Source organism: Idiotropiscis lumnitzeri, chromosome 12, assembly GCF_059441095.1.
Source record: "Idiotropiscis lumnitzeri isolate Australia: NSW breed Sydney's pygmy pipehorse chromosome 12, RoL_Ilum_1.0, whole genome shotgun sequence".
NCBI classification, from domain to species: Eukaryota; Metazoa; Chordata; class Actinopteri; order Syngnathiformes; family Syngnathidae; genus Idiotropiscis; species Idiotropiscis lumnitzeri.
The window spans coordinates 17,862,836-17,882,688 of record NC_142402.1 but is presented as its reverse complement, the minus strand read 5'-3'; the positions used below and the strand labels follow the sequence as shown (position 1 = coordinate 17,882,688).

The 19,853-nt window shown below is 40.7% G+C and overlaps 3 protein-coding genes across 4 annotated transcripts; 2 read left to right on the top strand and 1 right to left on the bottom strand.

Annotated features, from left to right (window-relative positions):
* Positions 1–449: 449 nt before the first annotated feature.
* On the top strand, positions 450–5,327 carry snorc (secondary ossification center associated regulator of chondrocyte maturation). The gene is made up of 3 exons (XM_088311900.1): positions 450–640; positions 3,434–3,607; positions 3,969–5,327. Exons 1-3 carry the CDS (start codon positions 574–576, stop codon positions 4,076–4,078), a joined length of 351 nt encoding a protein of 116 aa, XP_088168026.1. The 5' UTR covers positions 450–573; the 3' UTR covers positions 4,079–5,327.
* Positions 4,566–13,648, bottom strand: LOC148326299 (integral membrane protein 2C-like). Of its 2 annotated transcripts, XM_088311898.1 has the most exons (7): positions 13,123–13,648; positions 10,821–10,964; positions 10,627–10,686; positions 8,412–8,576; positions 8,222–8,332; positions 7,719–7,863; positions 4,566–5,763 (listed from the first exon to the last, which is right to left on the bottom strand). In XM_088311898.1, exons 1-7 carry the CDS (start codon positions 13,354–13,356, stop codon positions 5,684–5,686), a joined length of 939 nt encoding a protein of 312 aa, XP_088168024.1. In that variant the 5' UTR covers positions 13,357–13,648; the 3' UTR covers positions 4,566–5,683. The 2 variants fall into 2 exon arrangements, with proteins under 2 accessions (XP_088168024.1, XP_088168025.1); XM_088311899.1 differs by lacking the exon at positions 10,627–10,686 and having other exon boundaries at positions 13,123–13,631.
* A 738-nt stretch (positions 13,649–14,386) lies between these two features.
* hes6 (hes family bHLH transcription factor 6) lies at positions 14,387–18,909 on the top strand. The gene is made up of 4 exons (XM_088311135.1): positions 14,387–14,614; positions 14,727–14,813; positions 14,897–14,978; positions 16,165–18,909. Exons 1-4 carry the CDS (start codon positions 14,549–14,551, stop codon positions 16,623–16,625), a joined length of 696 nt encoding a protein of 231 aa, XP_088167261.1. The 5' UTR covers positions 14,387–14,548; the 3' UTR covers positions 16,626–18,909.
* Positions 18,910–19,853: the final 944 nt, after the last annotated feature.

Sequence of the window (19,853 nt, the reverse complement as noted above, 5' to 3'; positions counted from 1 at the left end):
AAAAAAATTGTGACATGTTCTGCTCGGACGCAAATGAAATGCGGCTGCATCTCTAATTTCCATCTGGCCTGAAACTTAATTTCTTAAAGATATTCAACTGAAAAAGTGAATCTTGTCAATTCTCGACACAGTGAAATAATTGAAGATTTGGTTTGGTCAAACTGACCCAATCGTGCACCTAAAAGTCAAATATCAGTTGTAAGATTTTTTTCCTCTGAGCAAAAATTGTCAGATATTCCGCAAGTGTCAGCGGCCATCATCGTAAGCATCGGTGACGTGACCTGTTCAAGGCCGGCCGGGGGTCGTCGTGTTTACGTCTCAGCCGCCTGTGTGGCCGGGAGGAGCTTGGAGTGGGTGGGCGCTACTGAGATGAACTCACAAAGTCGGCACTGTCCAGACAGTCGGAGACACGCCGAGTCCCGCCCTTGCAGCCTTCCCAAACTCAACTCTGCTCTTACCCGAACCTCGCGGAAGCCTTCACCTTGGCTCCTCAGATCCTTTTTCCTTTGCGCTCCGCTTCTTTGAATCACGGCAGATCGGGTCGAGGATTTTGTCGTCGTCGTCGTCGTCGCCATGGTCCACAGCAGCACCTGCAGAGTCCTGGTCCTCATGAGCCTCTTGGTGGTTTTCGTGCGCTCAGGTAAAAAAAAAAAATTGTTTTTCTTTGATTTTTATCAATACAAATTTGGGAGAATAATTTGAATATTTTTAAACATGCCTCCCAGTGATAAGTATTTGTTAATTTTTGGAAAAGAAAATTAGATTTTTTTTGTTCAAATGCTCAATTCCAAATTGTTATGCAGTTCTCATTTTCAAAACATGTCAACAGGTCAAGTTCCATTTGAACATTGGACCTCTTAACTCATTTACTGCCATTGACGGATAAAGACGTCAAAGATCCATTTTATTTACTGGTAATGAGTTAATTTGATGGCAGCTTGGCGGGTCTTGCATCCATCCATTCAACTTTTTGGACAGCTTCTGCTTTAATTTCTTTCCAGGATGTCCAAATAGCCTCCCCAAAAGCTGCTTTCTTTTAACAGCAACTTCAGGTGGCTATTCGGACTTCCTGAAAAGAAATTCAAGCGGAAGTTGTCCGAAACAAAAATTAAAAATTCAACTGATGCAAGACTAATGAGTAAGTAACTTTTTTTTAACATCAAATTTTATAGATCTAAAAAAAAAAATAGATGGTATATATTTGAACACAAACGCGAGCGCAGCACATGTAGACTGATATAACAACACTCACTGGCATGTATTCTTTATCCTCCGCGTGGAAAAAGGGCCAATATTATTGCAGCTTTGTGAAACACTGAGAGTTGTGGTGACGCTTCATTTTTGTCTGCATGTACTGACCCCTAGTGGCCAAGGTAGGCACACGCGATTAACGAAGTTTTCATAAAGTACAGCATAATAGAGTGAAGCTGGACCAGATTAATTAACACTTAATTATTAACAATTAACACTGAATCAGATTTACATTTGACTACCTCCCACGTAGCTTTTTTTTTTTTTCTTCTCCCTAAACCAGTGTGGAACATCTGCCCTTGTGATCCTTCGTGGAAACACGCGTCCATGTCGTTGCTTGTTGCCTTCTCCAGTTAGTCAGCCTTTAGCAAACGGCTCCATCAACAAGTTTGTTTGACAAACAGAACCTGGCCGCTCTCTGCTTTGGGCCGGGCTGGTTGTTACCGGTCGCGGGCCCAGCAAGCACAAGCCGTCTTTTGTACGCGGGCCCTGAACGCCTCATTGATGGCGCTTCTGGCCCGAGGCCCGCGCCTCCAAAAACCTCCCGTCCTGCTACGGGGACAGGAAACTTCTGGGTCAACACAAATACTCAGCAAGCTAAAAAGACGCCGCTTGGCATCCATTTCTGCTGAATTACCATCAGAGGTGGCAAAAGTCCTCCTTAAAGTTGTTATTAAAAGTCTACACACCCCTGTTCAATTGCAGGTTTCTGTGAACTTATGTGAGACCAACGTCAATTATTCCCCAACTTTTTTTCAAATCATTACATTCGAAAGGGGGGGTAGAACTGATATATTGTGGTTGCAAAAGTGCTCACACCCTCCTATAATGGGGTGTGGCCATGTCCTGATTTATCCAATTATTTAAGACAATTAAGACAATTATTTAAAACAATTAAGTATGAAACCCATGTTACATTGTTGTCAGCATTTAAAATAAGTTGGATTCACCCCAAATAAAGCTCTGATGTTCTAGTAGGCTTTTACTGACCTTTTGGCGACCGCATCTTACAGCAGCCAGCTTCCGCAGCATCCGAGAAATGACATTGTTCAAGTGTGTCAGTAAGGCAACGCGTGCTTCCTTCGTGTATTCTTGTGAGTCGTTGAGCAGGTCGTTAAAATTGTTACATCAAAGTAAAAAAAAAGTGCAGACTGAAATGTACGTCAACAAAAAAGTCAAAACTCATTTTCACACCCATTCTGATAACTGGGACGTTGACCTAAGTACCGAGCGTTTTATTTATTATTATTTATTTATTTATTTTTACAAGTGCAAAGAGTTCAGTGAAAGCCTCTCAGGCCCACAGAGTCAATGTTGAACAAGACCCAGCGTCAACATATTTGGATGGTTTTGTAGGTCTGTGTTGAGTGCGCGTGAATGGATCGGCTTGTGTACGTGAGTGGACAAACTTTGTTTCTATAGTTGTGTGCGTTTTCATTCATTTGACATTAGGGGCAAGTTGGGCGATACCAAATCCAGCAGGTGGCGCTAGAGTGATGAATTCTAACTGAATTGCTTTTGACTCAAAAGCATTGTTGTAAGTATTGATAAACAAGCCGGAGGTGTTGTTCCTCCAAAAAAAAAAATCATGAAGTATTTATTTACTCAAATGAGGATGATGTCGTCACAATTTACTCGCAATTGTACTTAGTGTGAAATATTACCCTGGTTAGTTGAACACGTTCTACATTCTGCCATCTAGTGGAAGAGCATTTAATTGTTCTGTCCGTCACTATAAAAATACAAATTTGTTGCTGGCATAGGTACATAAATTTGCAGTGAATAAATCATTTTTGACCCAATTGAGAGAAACGGGAGCACAGATTGAGAATAACTGCTTTTAGGTAACATGGCGGTGTACCTAATGAAGTGTCCAGTGTGTCCACTTTCAAGGCTTTCATGTTGCTTAACCTCTTCATCGCCCAGACTGAACGAGCTTTTTTTTGCCAGTCCGAGAGGTTCAGTGGAACGTTGAAAAAAAACATGTCAGGAGGCCACCTGAAGCTCAAACGGACAAAATGTTGCCTCCCTACAAAGACTTCTTTATACTGCCGCTCCTCAGCCGTTGGGGGACACAGAAGACCCTTATGGACCACTCGAACGGACCAACGATAATCACGCTTTATATCAACTCACCTTCAAATTATTATTTTTTTATTTTTTATTTTTTGCTGTTTTGCAGAAGTGGCCGTCGACCCACCCAGGGACAACCAAGACATCATGTCAGGAGAGATGCCAGCGGACGTGGCCCCCACTGGAACCACCACCAAGGAGCCCCTTCATCACATGACCGAGCAGGCCTTCACCTTCGACTATGAGGACGCCACGCAAGGCCTCGCCGTGGATGAGGAGGAAGGTAAAAAAAAAAAAAAAAAAAAGTGGCGTTTTGTCAAGTGCGGATGTCAAAGTTTCTAAAATCAGGGGGTCCACTTATAAGATACTTTTGTTTGTGGTCTAGTTCTACTTTTGGCTACTAGATGGCGGCACAGAAATGCTTGGTTGCAGGTTTTTAAAAATTTTTATGAATATATGGTATATTTTTTAAAGGGCAAGATTTAAAAAAAATAATAGTTAATTTTCATTTTATGAACACAAAATGTAGTCTGTTAGTTATCTTTTTATTTTTTAATGTATTTCATTAAAATGATTTTTCACTTTTTATTTTGTGAGCTTTTAACTACAACAACCTTCACCAATTCTCATGTGTGCGTGTGCAGGTGTCCTGGGACCGGGTGCCATCACGGCCATCGTCATCGCAGTTTTTCTCGGAGCGTCTGTCCTCCTGGCGCTCGTTGTCATCACGCTCAGGAAATTCACAGCCTCCTAAAATGTGTTTGGACGCGTGTGTGTGCGTGAGTGTGTATTTTTGCTTGTTCCGTCAAATATTGAGTGTTAATATCAGGATTCCCCCGACGGAGAAAGCGTTGCTCATTTTACAGATTTAAAGAAGACTTTGTATGTACTTTGGTTTCACATTTTAAAACAGTTCCCAGGTATGGAGTTCTTGATTATCGGGGCCAATATTTGGTATTTTGCCGATTATCGCCATCGGGCATTTTTTTTTTTAACTTTCAAGGCCGAAAAATAAAAAGCTGGTTTATTTTGGCTTGCTGCAGTACACGTCTCTTGCTGCTGTGCTGGTGGCCCTGCTTGCAGAAGCAGATTGACCCGCCCACAGCACCGTCTGATTGGTTCCTTGTGCAGTGGGGCTGTAAATTGCCCGTTTGCTTTTTCACCTCGAGTCACACGCACTACGGGAGGCAACAGACTTCGACAAAATTGTAATAATTTAACTTATCAAAAATCAAGACAAATAAAGTTGAACAGTTTATTAAAGCAGCAAGTACAGTCAAATACATAAATATTCTCACACGAGACAAGTAACCCAAATGTTTTTTTTTAAAACTGGATACAATTTTAAATAAAAAAAACACGATGGGAAGATAATAGACAAGTGATTTCAGACATGCCGTCAAGGAATTTTACAAAACATTTGAAAATTGTAATAACAGTAAAATCAGTAACAAGCTTCAGACGGTTCCTGATGCTCTAAAGCTCTTCTGCTGCTTACAGTCTAAAAGCCGTTGAACTAAACACACTCATTCAAATACACGTGTAACACCTGATTCAATGTAGAAAATTTGCTGTAATTCATATATTGCTTGGTAACAATCGAAGGTCATTTACTGTACACGTCAACATCTAAACTACATGAGGTATGTTTTTTTTTTGTTTAGTTTTTTGCCGGTGTGTGTTGACCAAAACCAATTCAAACTTTTAGTTTTGTGCAGATTCAGAATGTGCCGTTTTTTTTTTTGTTTTTTTTTGTGGCACATCAGGTTTTCATGTGTAAATCCATATTATGTAAGCACTACACTGCACTTAAAAAACAAAAATAAAAATGTCAAAAAGCATGATGTGCTTGGAAAAAAAAAATACGGTCAAAAACGTGTACGCACTCACCAAACCATCAGATTCAAAATTGCAGTTGAGCGGTAAAATTCCAAATAAATCATTTGTGTTGCAATTGAGATTGAAATCAAATTTCCATTGGTTTTCTATCCTCCAGGGTTGCTTTGAGAGAGAAGTGGGACACCCCAGACCGGTCGCCAGCCAATCGTGGGGCGTATAGACAAGCAAGAATCCACGCACCTAATTTGCATTTTTTGGGAAATGTGGGAGGAAACCGGAGTACCCGGAGTAAACCCACGCGAGCACGGTGGAGAACATGCAAAACTCCAACACAGGAAGGCCGCAGCCCCGAACTGTGAGGCAGATGCGCTAACCGTTCTTCTGCCAACCGCGCTGTTACACACATACTATTGCAAACGTGTTGCAATGGCGAGAAAAAAGAAAAGTTGAATTTGACAAGGGTTAAAGTGCAGTTTAGGAGTGTCGTCAGAGTTACGATGTCCGCGTCGTTTTTCTTTACTCAAGGCCAGCAGATGTTTGTGGACACCAGGTAACGGTTCTCAAAGTGCCAAATGACCTTGCAGTTGTATTTACTCTGAGCTACAAAACAAAACACAACACAATGTTACAAACTTGGTTTGGCGGGTTTTCAGTGTATATACAGTATGGCATATTCACACATATTAAGGGTTCCGACTTTCCGAATCTGCCAGTTTTGTGATTTTGCCATGAGGGGGCTGGGCAACATGGCTGAAAACTATATCGTGACGCATGTATGGTCGATATCGATATATATTGAATTATTATTATTATGATCATCATCATTATTATTAATAAAAATAAGAATAATAACATAATATTGTCACACACATCAACTGAGACAAGTAACCCAAATAAGGTTTTTTTTTTAACTGGATACAATTTTGACTGGATACAATTTAAAATATATTATTTTATTTTTTGATTTTTTATTATTATTTTGTTTTCATTTTTTATTATTTCATTATCATTATTATTATACTATTATTAATTATTCTTATTATATTATTATTACACTATTGAACATAAAAAACTGAAAAGGGCTCAAAAGGGCTTCCGATTTGTTTTATTTTAAAAATGTACAATGCACACCGGTCTCCCTTGCAACGGAGCTCTCGTGTGTTGGAGCGACGGGCCGTTTCGTCCCGTGCGTGTCCGGCGAGGGTTGCTTGTTATCGGCTTAACTATTAAGCAAGCAAGCCTCTCTACTCCGGAGCTCCCGTGTGATGCAACTGAGGGACGTTTCCTCAAGTCGGCTGGGTAAGTCCACCTTAGTTTTTTTTTTTTTTAAGTCATGCTAGCCCAGCGGCGCATGCGTAAGCCTCAGGGTGTATTTCCTCAATGGGAGGGAGTTTGTGGGCCGTGATCGGTCCAATCTGCTCCATTGATTTTTTTTTTTGGGGATCATAATGTCTCAATACCATTTTCTATTGATATCACTCACCCAAATATCGCGATAGATAACGATATCTATCGTCACATGCCTACATGAGGGATTTTGAATTGGATCAGCACAAACCTGTGGGTGAGTAAGCAATGGCACTTAATCGGAACGCAATCACTGGACCCGTTCAGTACTGCTCGAGGCAATTATCAAGATAATGACACTTTTCAAGAAATCTCCTTATGCTTTCTTGCTTTGAGGCGTTTTCAGAAAATCGATAAAAAGGATGACGGCGGTGTCTTCCCCGCCCCCTCCCCCTCAGTCCTTATTTGTGCAACAGTGGAAGGAAGTGCGATGCATCAGCCTCAAAAAGCCGTCACGCTAATCAAAGGCCAAGAGACACTCATGCCTCCTTCCATCCTCCTCACTTTTGCTGCCAGTTGAGTCACAAAGAGTTCCCAGGCTTGCGCCCACACTCACTCGCTCACTCAGTCAGAACTAAATATGGCTGCCAAAATCATTACAACAGGAAATCTACATTTAGTCATGCGAGTTTTTTTTTTTTTCACTTCATATGCACCCAGCTCAGATTGCCGGTGACTAAGTGGTACAATTGGTCCCTGCTCTCGGGGTACGAGCCAGAATTAAACCCCTGCACGACTGAATTGCGAGGCGGACGTGTAAATAAGTCTTCACATATACCATACGTAAATAATACATCTCAGGAAAAAAAAATCCCCAAAAATTCAGATGCTGAGACATTTTTTAACCGCGAATTTAAGGTGTAAAAACATTTATTTTTTAAAACTTAATTTAGTTTTATGACTTTTTATAGTGTTTTTGAAATCTACAATTTACACTTTGTATTTAAAAAAAAGTCAATCTGAATTGTTTAAAATGTTACATTACAGAGGGAATTTTAAAAAAAAGAATTACTGACTCCATTTTTTTTTAAATGTGATTCTGTGTGACTGTCTTTGTGTGCCCTGCAATTGAATTTTTTCCATACTTTTATTAATTTCTTACCTAAGGAATTAAAAAAAAAAATACAATTTTCCAGCTAAATGAAAATGTGCTCCATCATTCAAGTCCAACCTGACAAGGCGCACGTGTTGTGTGCTATGGCACTCACCTGATCCACTTGAGCGCTGCAGTTCAAAGATGTCCATGCCGCGGCACAAGGCTTGGATGGCAGGGCTCAGCCCGTCGCTGGTCATTTGGTCGCCCACCAGCATCACCTCTTCGAGTTTGTACTTATCCGGTAAGTACATCTCCCTCTTCATGCGCAACAACAAAAAGGTCAAATGAATGGGTTGTCATATTTAAACTCGTGTTGAAAGATGGCAATGTTTCATATAAATATGGAACGTGATGTCCGTGATTAGCAACGGGTTAATCAGGCAATCATTTCAAGCACTTTTCATCCCGCCATTTTGCCACCGGCTGTCGATGATGTCATCACATTAGCTCAGCTCGCAAACGTCACATGACCAAACTCCCAAAACAAGTGAGCCGAACGGCATGCATTGACTCGTCTTATGACCAGCATTCAGAAGTTTAAATTCATCCAACAGCAACGACGCATCTTCACATGAGGCTCATCTTTTGCGCGTGAGCCGTCTCGCGCCGTCTTACCTTGGTGTAAATCAACAATTCCCAAAGGCTCTGTGGCGCCTTCACCATTTCAGTGTTCAGCGGGGTCACGAAGCACTGATCCTGTTCGACGTCAAAATAAGCCGTCTTGCTCTGTTGAGACACATTTTGATGCATGTCAGAAATATGTACGCCGCTAAGAATAAGCTTGCTGAGGTGGGCGGGCGCTCACATTTTCAAAGTCGTGGATGATGTCAATGGTGCTGCCAAACTCATTCATGGACATTTTGATGTACTGGTAGTTGTGTTCCAGGGAGATGGCCACCTCCATGTCGATCTGGATCTGTTTTTTGTGTTGGCTGTACTGAACGTGGCACTTGAACACATCCTTTGTTTGCTACAACACACACACACACACACACACACACACCAAAGTCAGCCTATGGCAACTTACGCCAAATAAGATCACGCTTTTCCTTCGGTATGCATGGATTTGGATGGGTGGGTGGATGGATGAAAGATTTAAGATTGCAATTGATGGGATGATGGCTGGATGGATGGATGGATGGATGGAAGATTTAAGATGATTGCGATGGATGGATGGATGGACTGCCGGACGGAAGATTTAAGATGATTGCAATCGATGGGATGGATGGATTGGATGAATACAAGAATGGAAGGATGGATGAGACATACACTCAAATGGATGTAGCTGGTTTCTGTTGGCCGTGGCAGGTCGTCCATCAACTGGGTTGTCTTAAAAAGGAAAACATTAATAAAGGAAAATGGCCAGCGACACCAAATGCCACTTGGTGATGAACAAACAAAGGTGGCCTTTATAGGCCCTCGAATGGGACGCAGGCAGGGACGTCGTGATGCAAAAGGTACCTGAGCAGGGTAGAAGTGGCGGTTGATGGGATGGTGGGTGGATGGATGGATGGATGGATGATTTAGATGATTGCAATTGATGGGATGGTGGATGGATGAATAGAAGATTTAAGATTGCAATGGATGGATGGATGGATGGATTGGCTGGATGAGTTCGGGTGGGTGGTGGATGGATGGAAGATTAAGATGATTGCAATTGATGGGATGATGGATGGATTGGATGAATACAAGAATGGAAGGATGGATGAGACATACACTCAAATGGATGTAGCTGGTTTCTGTTGGCCGTGGCAGGTCGTCCATCAACTGGGTTGTCTTAAAAAGGAAAACATTAATAAAGGAAAATGGCCAGCGACACCAAATGCTACTTGGTGATGAACAAACAAAGGTGGCCTTTATAGGCCCTCGAATGGGACGCAGGCAGGGACGTTGTGATGCAAAAGGGACCTGAGCAGGGTAGAAGTGGCGGTTGATGGGATGGTGGATGGATGGATGGATGGATGGAAGATTTAAGATGATTGCGATGGATGGATGGATGGATGGATGGATGGATGGATGGAAGATTTAAGATGATTGCGATGGATGGATGGATGGATGGATGGATGGATGGATGGAAGATTTAAGATGATTGCGATGGATGGATGGATGGATGGACTGCCGGACGGAAGATTTAAGATGATTGCAATCGATGGGATGGATGGATTGGATGAATACAAGAATGAAAGGATGGATGAGACATACACTCAAATGGATGTAGCTGGTTTCTGTTGGCCGTGGCAGGTCGTCCATCAACTGGGTTGTCTTAAAAAGGAAAACATTAATAAAGGAAAATGGCCAGCGACACCAAATGCCACTTGGTGATGAACAAACAAAGGTGGCCTTTATAGGCCCTCGAATGGGACGCAGGCAGGGACGTCGTGATGCAAAAGGTACCTGAGCAGGGTAGAAGTGGCGGTTGATGGGATGGTGGATGGATGGATGGAAGATTTAAGATGATTGCGATGGATGGATGGATGGACTGCCGGACGGAAGATTTAAGATGATTGCAATCGATGGGATGGATTGATTGGATGAATACAAGAATGGAAGGATGGATGAGAGATACACTCAAATGGATGTCGCTGGTTTCTGTTGGCCGTGGCAGGTCGTCCATCAACTGGGTTGTCTTAAAAAGGAAAACATCAATAAGAAAGGGAAATGGCCAGCGACACCAAACGCCACTTGGTGATGAACAAACAAAGGTGGCCTTTATAGGCCCTCGAATGGGACGCAGGCAGGGACGTCGTAATGCAAAAGGGACCTGAGCAGGGTAGAAGTGGCGGTTGATGGGATGGTGGGTGGATGGATGGATGGATGGATGGATGATTTAGATGATTGCAATTGATGGGATGGTGGATGGATGAATAGAAGATTTAAGATTGCAATGGATGGATGGATGGATGGATTGGCTGGATGAGTTCGGGTGGGTGGTGGATGGATGGAAGATTAAGATGATTGCAATTGATGGGATGATGGATGGATTGGATGAATACAAGAATGGAAGGATGGATGAGACATACATTCAAATGGATGTAGCTGGTTTCTGTTGGCTGTGGCAGGTCGTCCATCAACTGGGTTGTCTTAAAAAGGAAAACATCAATAAGAAAGGGAAATGGCTAGCGACACCAAACGCCACTTGGTGATGAACAAACAAGGTTGGCCTGGTAGGCCCTCGGGAGGGACGCAGGCAGGGACGTCGTGATGCAAAAGGTACCTGAGCGGGGTAGTAGTAGCGGTAGGTGTAGATGGAGGTAAGCATCAGCGCAAGGACGATGACCAGCACGGAAATCACGATGGTGCACAGGCGAACTGAAAAATACTTCTTGATCCGGTTTGGCCTAGACTCCTCGTCCGGTTCCTATTGCACAGACAAAATGGCCTTTAGGTGCTTCGCTATGGCGGAATGTATACTTCCAGAATTGACAAATACACGCACATTTGCCAAAGAACTCAGTTACCTCAGGTAAGTCAATATTGACATTTCAATAACTCACTAATTGTTTAAATAATTCTAAAAACATCCATTCGCAGTTAAATATTTTTATTTTTGCTGCACTTGTTAAGAGTTGAGTTTTCCAACTCGATTTCAACAACATGTTACGTGAGAGTTTCACTTGGTGCTTCAAGAAGTCAACTATGTTTTTTTTCCAATAATATGCCCAAAAAATTATTAAGCAGAAAAATCCACTCGTTTTTATCCATGTCGCGGCGGACATGTTGTCACTTCCTGTTGATTGAAAATGACATCACAGGCTGAGCCCTTCGGCACAGTTATTTCAGTCGACAACAAGTGGCAAAATGGCTGCTTCCTAAAACGGATTTTGCTGCTTAATTCATATTCAACAGGTACAATCTTAATCACAATGCCGTGTTTAGACTCGAGGTCTAAGAACATTTTTTTTACTTCACTTCCCCTTTAAATTGAAGGGATGTAAAATTGTCCAAAATGTCTTTTTGTTAAGTAATCTCGTGATGGATAAATGAAGCTTCATGAAACTTTTTGGCATTCTTGGTTGAAAATGGCACATTTCCATTTTGTAGTCATTAACGGAGCCGGGGACCACCACTCAACAGGAAGTCCCGACAAGTGAATTGCGTCGGCGAGTCGTGAGTCAGAGATCTGACAGACGTAAGACCGGGGTGGAGTGGGGGGGGCTGAGACTCGCCAGATGCTCGCCCACTATCTCACAGGCAATCCGCCATCTTCGGCGTACTACCGTTGCCATGGCGAGGAGCGAACGTCGGAGCAAGAGGATGCTCCGACGTAAGGCCTTTTGGAGTAGGCCTATTCTGAGACGTGCGCGTCGTCATATTTTTAGCGCCTTCACGTCACACGGGACTGGTGTGATTCGTATGATTCTTGTATGTGCAATAATAAGCGGGGATCACAGAAGTACTTTATTAGTATGGATTTCAAAGGAAAAGGTAAGGCAGTGTCACTAGACAAAACATTCTTTACACTTGCCACACCCACTGAGCTCGACATCAAAGTCTTTACAAGGAATGAACGATACAAAATGTACACGATGTACCGTACTGAGATACTGGAAAATATTTTAACCAGGTTTCAGACAAAAAACTTTTTTTCTAGCTAAGAGCAAAAATTTAAAATGCAAGTGTAATAACAGTTCTGACAAAGGCTGAAGTGACAGCCGAAAACCTTTCAGTAAGGTACAGTTTTTGCTCTCCAAAAAGAAAAAAAATGTCGAAGAAAAGGAAAACTTGAAACCTGGAAAACAAGATGAATGCTATAACACTATATATTGTTTAACCAAAAATAAGATTACTAATTGGTTCCATGACAGAAATTAAGGGGGAAAAATGTATAATATATTAAATAATATAGTTAAATATAAATATTAAAACCATAAACACTAATGAATACATGAAGCAAATTTCATTATATACAATTCACAAACACATAGACTGTATTAAAATATTTTTAATGACGACTTATTTGGTAGTAAAAAAAAAAACAGCAACAAAATAACAAAAACTGGTGTTAATGCCAAATTAAAAGCACGGTCACGCTTTATAATAAAAATGTTTGACTAAAAATCAAGAATAAAATGAACCTTTATATACAAAGAAAAAAATGTACACAGTATAAAAGAAACATAATCAAATACAAATATCGCATCAGAGGATAATAAACTCCATTTCAAAATTAATCAGTAATTTCCACTATCTTTTAATCGGTAACTCTACAAACAATATGTCCAAAACAAACCCCACAGCCAGATTTAGTCCATTTTTATTTATTTATTCATTATTTCCCTTGATCATGATCACAGTAATATACATCTCTGTTGTCATCACTCTCGACAACTCTCGCCTAAATATTAATCAGAAAAAAAAATCTCACATGCCTTCTTCTTATTATTATTATTAATAATAATACTATTATAGTCATTATTAACATGGTTATTAAAAGTAGAATGTTGACTTTGCATCCAAACGCAGACAACAATTATCAGTCACTTCGACAAAGAGGGGGAAAAAATTAGGCAACTTACAAGCTCGCTGAAAGTGACTTCTTGTGCATCTTTATCCCTCTTGTCAGATGAGCTGGGGTGGAAGGATATCCTCACCATTTTGAATATTCTGTCAGGTCTGCCTACGTTAGGAGTTGTTTGAGGTTGGGTTCCGTTTGTTTGTTTGTTTGTTTGTTTGTTTAGATGTGCTCTTCCTTCGGGGTACACTTGCTCAGTTTGCTGACAACTGAAGTCCGGTTCAGCTTTTATACCCATCGGCGGGTACTCCGTGACGTCACGATAACGTCACTGACGAACGCAGAAGAGTGCGTATTATGGACGAGCTATCCCGTAGCATTCGAAATAAGAGCATTATGTCGACATAACTCGCTTGATTCGACGCGGAACACAACTGTTTACGATTTTAAGAGGATTTTTTCAGAGTAATCGACTGCTTCAATCAGTAAAAGTCATTAAAAGACGTTGTTGGTTTAGTTGACGCCACTGTGAGCGTTTGTTTTGAAAAGCCAAGCCAGATATGGTAGTGTTCCGTGTTTAGCGATCAAACGTCATCATCCGGAAATGCAGCTTTGTTCAAAGTAAATCAATCGTGCCAGATTTGCATCTCTAATGCAATCAAATATCATAATATTACAGCAGCTCACACTAGCTTGCTTATGAAATACATTGCAGTCAGTGGAATTTAAAAAAAGGAAAATAAAATGAATAATAAACCTGTGGTGACAACCATGAGGAAATTATACTGTACTCATTGTGGCTAAAGCCTGGAATTTTTAATAGATTTTTTTTCCTTTAAAAAGCACCGCAGGTGATATTGTTTTAAATCTCGTGCATGAGTGAGAAATTAGAAAGAAAAAATGATATCTTGTAATGTTCAAATGTATTAGAAACTGTCAAATTTAAAAAATGCATTCCAATTTTCTAAGGCTGCTCGTAGTTTTCTATCATTTAGCGATAGTGAACATCTATCAAAAAAAAGTCTTCATGCCTATGAAATCCAAAATACGGCGGTAATTGTTCTGATATTTTCCAAGGTTGAAGGGGGCATAAATAGAGATGATTTGAATTATGAACACAACTGCACATAGTTTTCTGACAGTATGATTTTTTTACATGAAGCATTTTATACTGTCCACAGATTAATACATTCAGGGTACAAATGAGTAAATTGAGGGGAACAGATTCGCAAAAAAAAAAATAAAAAATCATACCATGGCATCAGGGGGGCTTCTTATTAACACCCCTTGTGTTTTTTTCGCCCTATTCATATGGAAATCAGGCGTCATATATACCTAGCCCATACCCCCCGCTCCATTGGCAGCACTAAAACGAAGCCAGGTCTGCTGGCCGAGCCATCTGCCTCCCCATTGAGGAGCTCCAACGTCTTTTGGGGGGCTTCGAAAGACAGTTGCAACGTTTCTCGTCTTTTTTTTTTTTTTTGTCAGGAATGGCCCGCACTCGCAAGCACAAACCGACTGATCACTGCACTCGCGGACTGAAATCTGACAGAAAGGTAATATTTAAAATAATAATACATCATAGGGGGGAAACGATTTACTTTAAGTGTCATCGTTATTTTGGTGGCGCTAATAATAATAATAATAATAACAATGATGTGCTTCCAGACGAGGAAACCTCTGGTCGAGAAGAAGCGACGAGCTCGCATCAACGACAGTTTACATGAACTCAGGGCTCTCATGGCGGATACAGAGGTAAGAAGCACATCTTAAAAAGTCAGCTATTCCCTTTTTAATGAGCTATAAGTGACTAATGTGTGTGCGTGCGCGTGCCGCAGCTCCATTCGAAGATGGAAAACGCCGAAGTGCTGGAGATGACGGTCAAACGGGTGGAGAGCATCCTGCAAAACCGGGATCAAGGTAATAAAAAAAGACCTAAACGTAGTGCCGTTGATAGTATATGTTAGTGGGTCGTGTTAAAATTTCGTAGTGCTATTATAGTCGTAAATTGTCACGTTTTTGTCGAGTTTGCTGCCTCGCTCTAGCTTGGTAACCCACTGCCCCCCAAAAAATGTCTAAATGCTGCGTTCAATAGCACCTGGGATTGTGAAAAACTTACATACAACCGACCAGGTGGCTTGCGAGAAGATGGCGTGAATATTCAAGTTTTGACGACATCGGGGTAAGTCGAAAACGTAGAATTTCGCCTAAAATTATACCTGAATTTCGACTGTCGTCGTTTTCATTTATGTGCGTACACTAAAATTATATAAGAATTCCCTATTCCCCAGTTCCATCAAATGCAGCGTTGGTAGCTAGTTCCCATGGTCAGCGCATTGATACACGAAATAGGCACGGGGGCTACAGGTGTACCACTGCTGCACGTCCTTCCGTGAGGAGTGATATAAACCGCAGAGTTCTCATTTTAACAATTTTTTTTGTTTTGTACACGCACACATACACAAAAATATAAGTTAAATTGTGGTCACTTGACTCGAAAGGTTTCGGGATTATAATGTCCTAGTTTTAAATGTATTGTGGACACGAGTGGACACAAAGTGCTTCACAAGACAAATATCAAATACTCAAATCGCTAAAAATAAAAGAAAATAGGATGATTTTTTTTTTCACAATTTACAAATGTATCAAAAAAGTTTCCACCAATGAAATGAACTGGCACTAATAAAAGTCCACCATTTTCTGTTACACATTTTTACATTCTTACCATAACTCTAGAGAATCTAAATAAACAGTTTTTATAAAGTCTAATTACTTTGCGCTTTCCAGTATTTGTGTTTTGTATATGTGCATTTAAGGGGCGTGGCCTAGTGAGTGACATAAGGAGCTGGAGTCAGTTCGACCAATTAGTGTGCCTGAGAGCGCCCGAGTGTGAATTGCGGCTGACAGCAGCCACTTGCGAGTCTTCTCCATTTGTATTTTGTTAGTTTAATTGCATAGTTGACCAAGTCATATTTAAACGTTTTTTATATGAGGAAAATCATTTTTAATAAAGCGTTTTTTTTTTTTTAAATTGGGCCAGCAGTTGCTCATTCCTATGCTAGAGCATTCCAAGCAATGAACCTTTTTGTTTCTGTTTTTTTACCAGAGGTGGACGCCGTCAATCGAGAGGCGTGCGAGCGATTTGCGGCTGGTTACATCCAATGTATGCACGACGTGCACACTTTTGTGTCCAGCTGCCCCGGGATGGACCCCACGGTGGCGTCCGATCTGCTCAATCACCTTCTGGAGAGCATGCCCCTGCACGGCCAGGACCGCCTCAGGGCCACGCTTTCGGACGCAGACCGCCACGGCGGCTCCTGCTCACTGCCGGCCTCCGCCGCCCCGTTGCCGCCGGGTTCGCTGGTGTCCCCGGCCCCTTCCTCTTCCTCCGCCTCCAGCGACGACCTCTGCTCAGACCTGGAGGACACCGACTCGGAGCAAAGTCAGGTTTCGTCTTCCGAGGAGTCGGAACAAAGTCACGTTTCTTCGTCAGAAGAATTGGAGATGCAGGATGCGTCGGGATGTGTGCCCTTAAATGGATCCAAATCCGTGTGGAGACCCTGGTAGACTGAAGCGGTTGTACAAAGTTTGTCAGATGTTTTAAAGCAGGGGTGTCAAACTTGGTTTCATGATGGGCCACATTGATTTCCCTTAGAGGGGCGGTATCGCTGGGAAAAACCCAGTCAGGTTTATAAAGGCCACAGTTAAACAAATTATTTCAGTATGGATTCTCGTGGAGGATGCCGATACCAGCCACTGATACTTAAGACAAAAAAAAAAATCTGACATAAGAATAAGTCTTCCTTGCCAATAGTTGATTCTACACTCGATGAATCATCATGTGAGTCCGAAAAACCGAAAGGTCTTTGTTGACATTTGGATATCGTTTTGTTAATTGAAAAGAGATGTATCATGAATCTTAGTGGTATCGGTACTTGTTATCAGTCGGACAAAAAGTGGTATCGAACATCCCCAATCAAATCATCAATTCTAATTTATTATTGTGACAGTAAATGAAAAATGACTTGGAAAATGATGCTATTAAATTAACACAATTATTTATTTATTTGAAAAGAAATAGAATTTGAAATAAAAGGTTATGAAAATTTGTGACAACCAATGATTTGCCGTATGAAAATTTTGTTCAGTTTAAGAAGCGATTTGGTTTCTAAAATGTTTTTAGTGTCTGTGAAATATGAAGCGAATTTTTTTATTTTATTTTTTTGGTGCCTGTTTTCCACCAAAATGCAAACTTTGTTTGGATAGCAAAATCTTTCTGCTTGATTGGTTGAAAAAAAAAATAGGACACAAACTTTTAAAATGATGAAACAAACAAAACACATTAAAAGCGGCAAAGTACAGGCCAGATGAGACTAAAATTTGAAATTTATGAAAAGCAACAGGAATATTTTCAAACCAGATTTCATTAGAACAACATTTTGAGCAGATCTTAAGCATTGAAGAAATTTGTAGACGCACAGTATTGCTTCGCTTGCGTTCCGGTTGAACCTTCACTCGACCACCTCAGCCGTCCCCCCCCCCCCAAAAAAAATGACGTGGTCGGCCAGTTCTGACCCCGAGGTTGTTGAGTTTGACCAGGTGTGGGCAAACTACGGCCCGAGGGCCTCATGCAGCACGTTAAACGTTTTAATCCGGCCTGCTAAACTTGGAAAAAATTATATGAATAAACCTTGTTAACGTTTTATTATCAAAATACTGTGGTTTTTCAAAAACATATTGTTGTCATGCTTTTGTTCACTTTCATTTAAAATTAAATGTATTATTATTCTCCGATGAAGTGAGGTCACTAAAAAACTCCATCCATCCGCTCCTGATCCGAGCCCTCTGTCAAATTTTAGAACCCATTGTGGCCCGCCAGACATAAAGTTCGACAACCCCTGAGTTTGACACTTCTGTTTTAAAGACACGTCCTTAATGTGTGTAATATGTAAACGAAGTCAATGTTTTCAAATGCAAATCAGTGATTTTGGAAGCGCCTCCCATGGGAGGCAAAAATACTGTCTATATTTACTTGTTAGAATTGAGCTGTATAGAGCAGCGTTTTCCGAACTTTTATTAAGCCAGACCCATATTTTACATTTGAAAATATTTCACGGCACACTACCTTCAGAAAATGTCGCAACAGTGACCCCAGTTGAAGTTTACTTTCAAATGTAACATAAAACTTAGACAACTACAGAGCCACAGAAGTTCATGTGCTAGCTTAATGCTAACACAAAATGGGAAACGTCTGGACAGGCTAACAAGGCTAGCATATAGCATTTTTTTAAAACTTCTAATTCAGGATGCTACAGTGCACTGAAATTTAATTTAATTACACCGGTCAACGCATTTTTACATTTTTTTTTTTAAATCGCAGATGTAAATCAACTTTAAAATGAATTTTTTGCGCTGATTCCAAATCTGCCCTCATTTATTTTCTAGTTCATCAGACTTTCAGAATCCTAATAGTATATTTAGTAATACTTATCAATTAGGGGTTAGGTTCAGAAACAGGTGGATTTTTTTTTCCAGAAATGTTGTAGCTATAAATTTCATTGCATTGTAAAATTTGTATTGGGCAAAATTTCATTGGTCAAACTTAAAAACAAAGATATTTCCAAAAACATTGATGTGATAGAAAAAAAACTCGCACTATAGGATTTTTGAAATCAGTGTCAAAAATACTTTTACATTTAAATTAGCATTCTTTACATTTGGGAATCACTGCGTTTAGCACATTGTTAGAATTGTAAATTATTTCTCCTATTTTTTAATAAAGTGGTTTAAATGTATTTATATGGCTGAAATGACAACAATAAACTTTTTTTTAATAAACGGCTTTGTGACAGTTGACTTTTCTAGGGAGTTTATGTTAAACGAGCCCACTCGGCGCCCACTCACAGCTGTATTTTTATTTATTTTATTTTTTTTTACTGTCCTTCCAGGATGTTAGTTAAGATTCTGCAATGGCGGTTCATTTGCGTTCACGTCGTAGGCACTGCAGAGGTGTTAAAGATGACTAAGCCACTCTCGAAGGAGGAGGAGGCAATAAAGCTTTGAAAACATTTCATCGCAGGGGGACACCCTCATTCAAACGCAGAGGCAAATCTCTCCTTTATGATGATAATAATAATGTCACACGTCGAAGTTTGTGATGGCAAAAAAAAAAAAAAAAAGTGGACGCAAGGCAGGAATGCAGGACAATCTCAAAACAAAACATATTTCTCTTCCAAAAATACAACAAACATGGCATGTGGAATCCAAAACAGCAAATTAATAGAAGTGCAAATCAAACTGGACAGAAAGAGTCAAACCAAAAAACTCCTCGGTCCCCCATGGGGGAGTGAGGAGGGGGGGGGGGCAGATAATCTCCCTACCATCCTGATTCCTGCGGCCGCATAAGAAAAGCCGGCGGTGCACTTTTGTAATGACGTGTCTGCTCTGTGAAGTGCACGCAGAGTGTCGATTGTCACGCGGTGACACTTGTGAGTGAGGAAACGATAAAGATGGTACTCTTGAGACGTAGATTGGGTGTTTTACTGCCGGGGCTTTTCGAGGAACTGCAAGCGAGCTTCAAAAGAGTTTTGCGACGTAAGGGTCACGTGTGTAATAAAAGTCAAACTCTTACATGTCATGCGACTCGACGCAAATGGCTGGAATGATTTTTAATTTAAAAAATTTTTTTTTTTGTAATTTTTACGGTGTGACGTGTCAGCCGAAAAGATGTACCATGAGGTAAATTGCTTGGAAGGTGATAAGGAACGTGTCAATTGATTAAAAAAATGAAATTAG

Bases quoted from the DNA above. Each gene is read 5' to 3' on its own strand.
- snorc (XM_088311900.1), top strand. From the start codon at position 574: ATGGTCCACAGCAGCACCTGCAGAGTCCTGGTCCTCATGAGCCTCTTG. The intron at 641-3,433 runs GTAAAAAAAAAA...GCTGTTTTGCAG, and splicing joins GGTGGTTTTCGTGCGCTCAG to AAGTGGCCGTCGACCCACCC. The intron at 3,608-3,968 runs GTAAAAAAAAAA...GTGCGTGTGCAG, and splicing joins CGCCGTGGATGAGGAGGAAG to GTGTCCTGGGACCGGGTGCC.
- LOC148326299 (XM_088311898.1), bottom strand. From the start codon at position 13,356: ATGGGTATAAAAGCTGAACCGGACTTCAGTTGTCAGCAAACTGAGCAA. The intron at 10,965-13,122 runs GTAAGTTGCCTA...TCTGTGCAATAG, and splicing joins AAGTCACTTTCAGCGAGCTT to GAACCGGACGAGGAGTCTAG. The intron at 5,764-7,718 runs GTGAGTGCCATA...TTTGTTTTGTAG, and splicing joins GCAGCGCTCAAGTGGATCAG to CTCAGAGTAAATACAACTGC.
- hes6 (XM_088311135.1), top strand. From the start codon at position 14,549: ATGGCCCGCACTCGCAAGCACAAACCGACTGATCACTGCACTCGCGGA. The intron at 14,615-14,726 runs GTAATATTTAAA...ATGTGCTTCCAG, and splicing joins GACTGAAATCTGACAGAAAG to ACGAGGAAACCTCTGGTCGA. The intron at 14,979-16,164 runs GTAATAAAAAAA...TTTTTTTACCAG, and splicing joins CCTGCAAAACCGGGATCAAG to AGGTGGACGCCGTCAATCGA.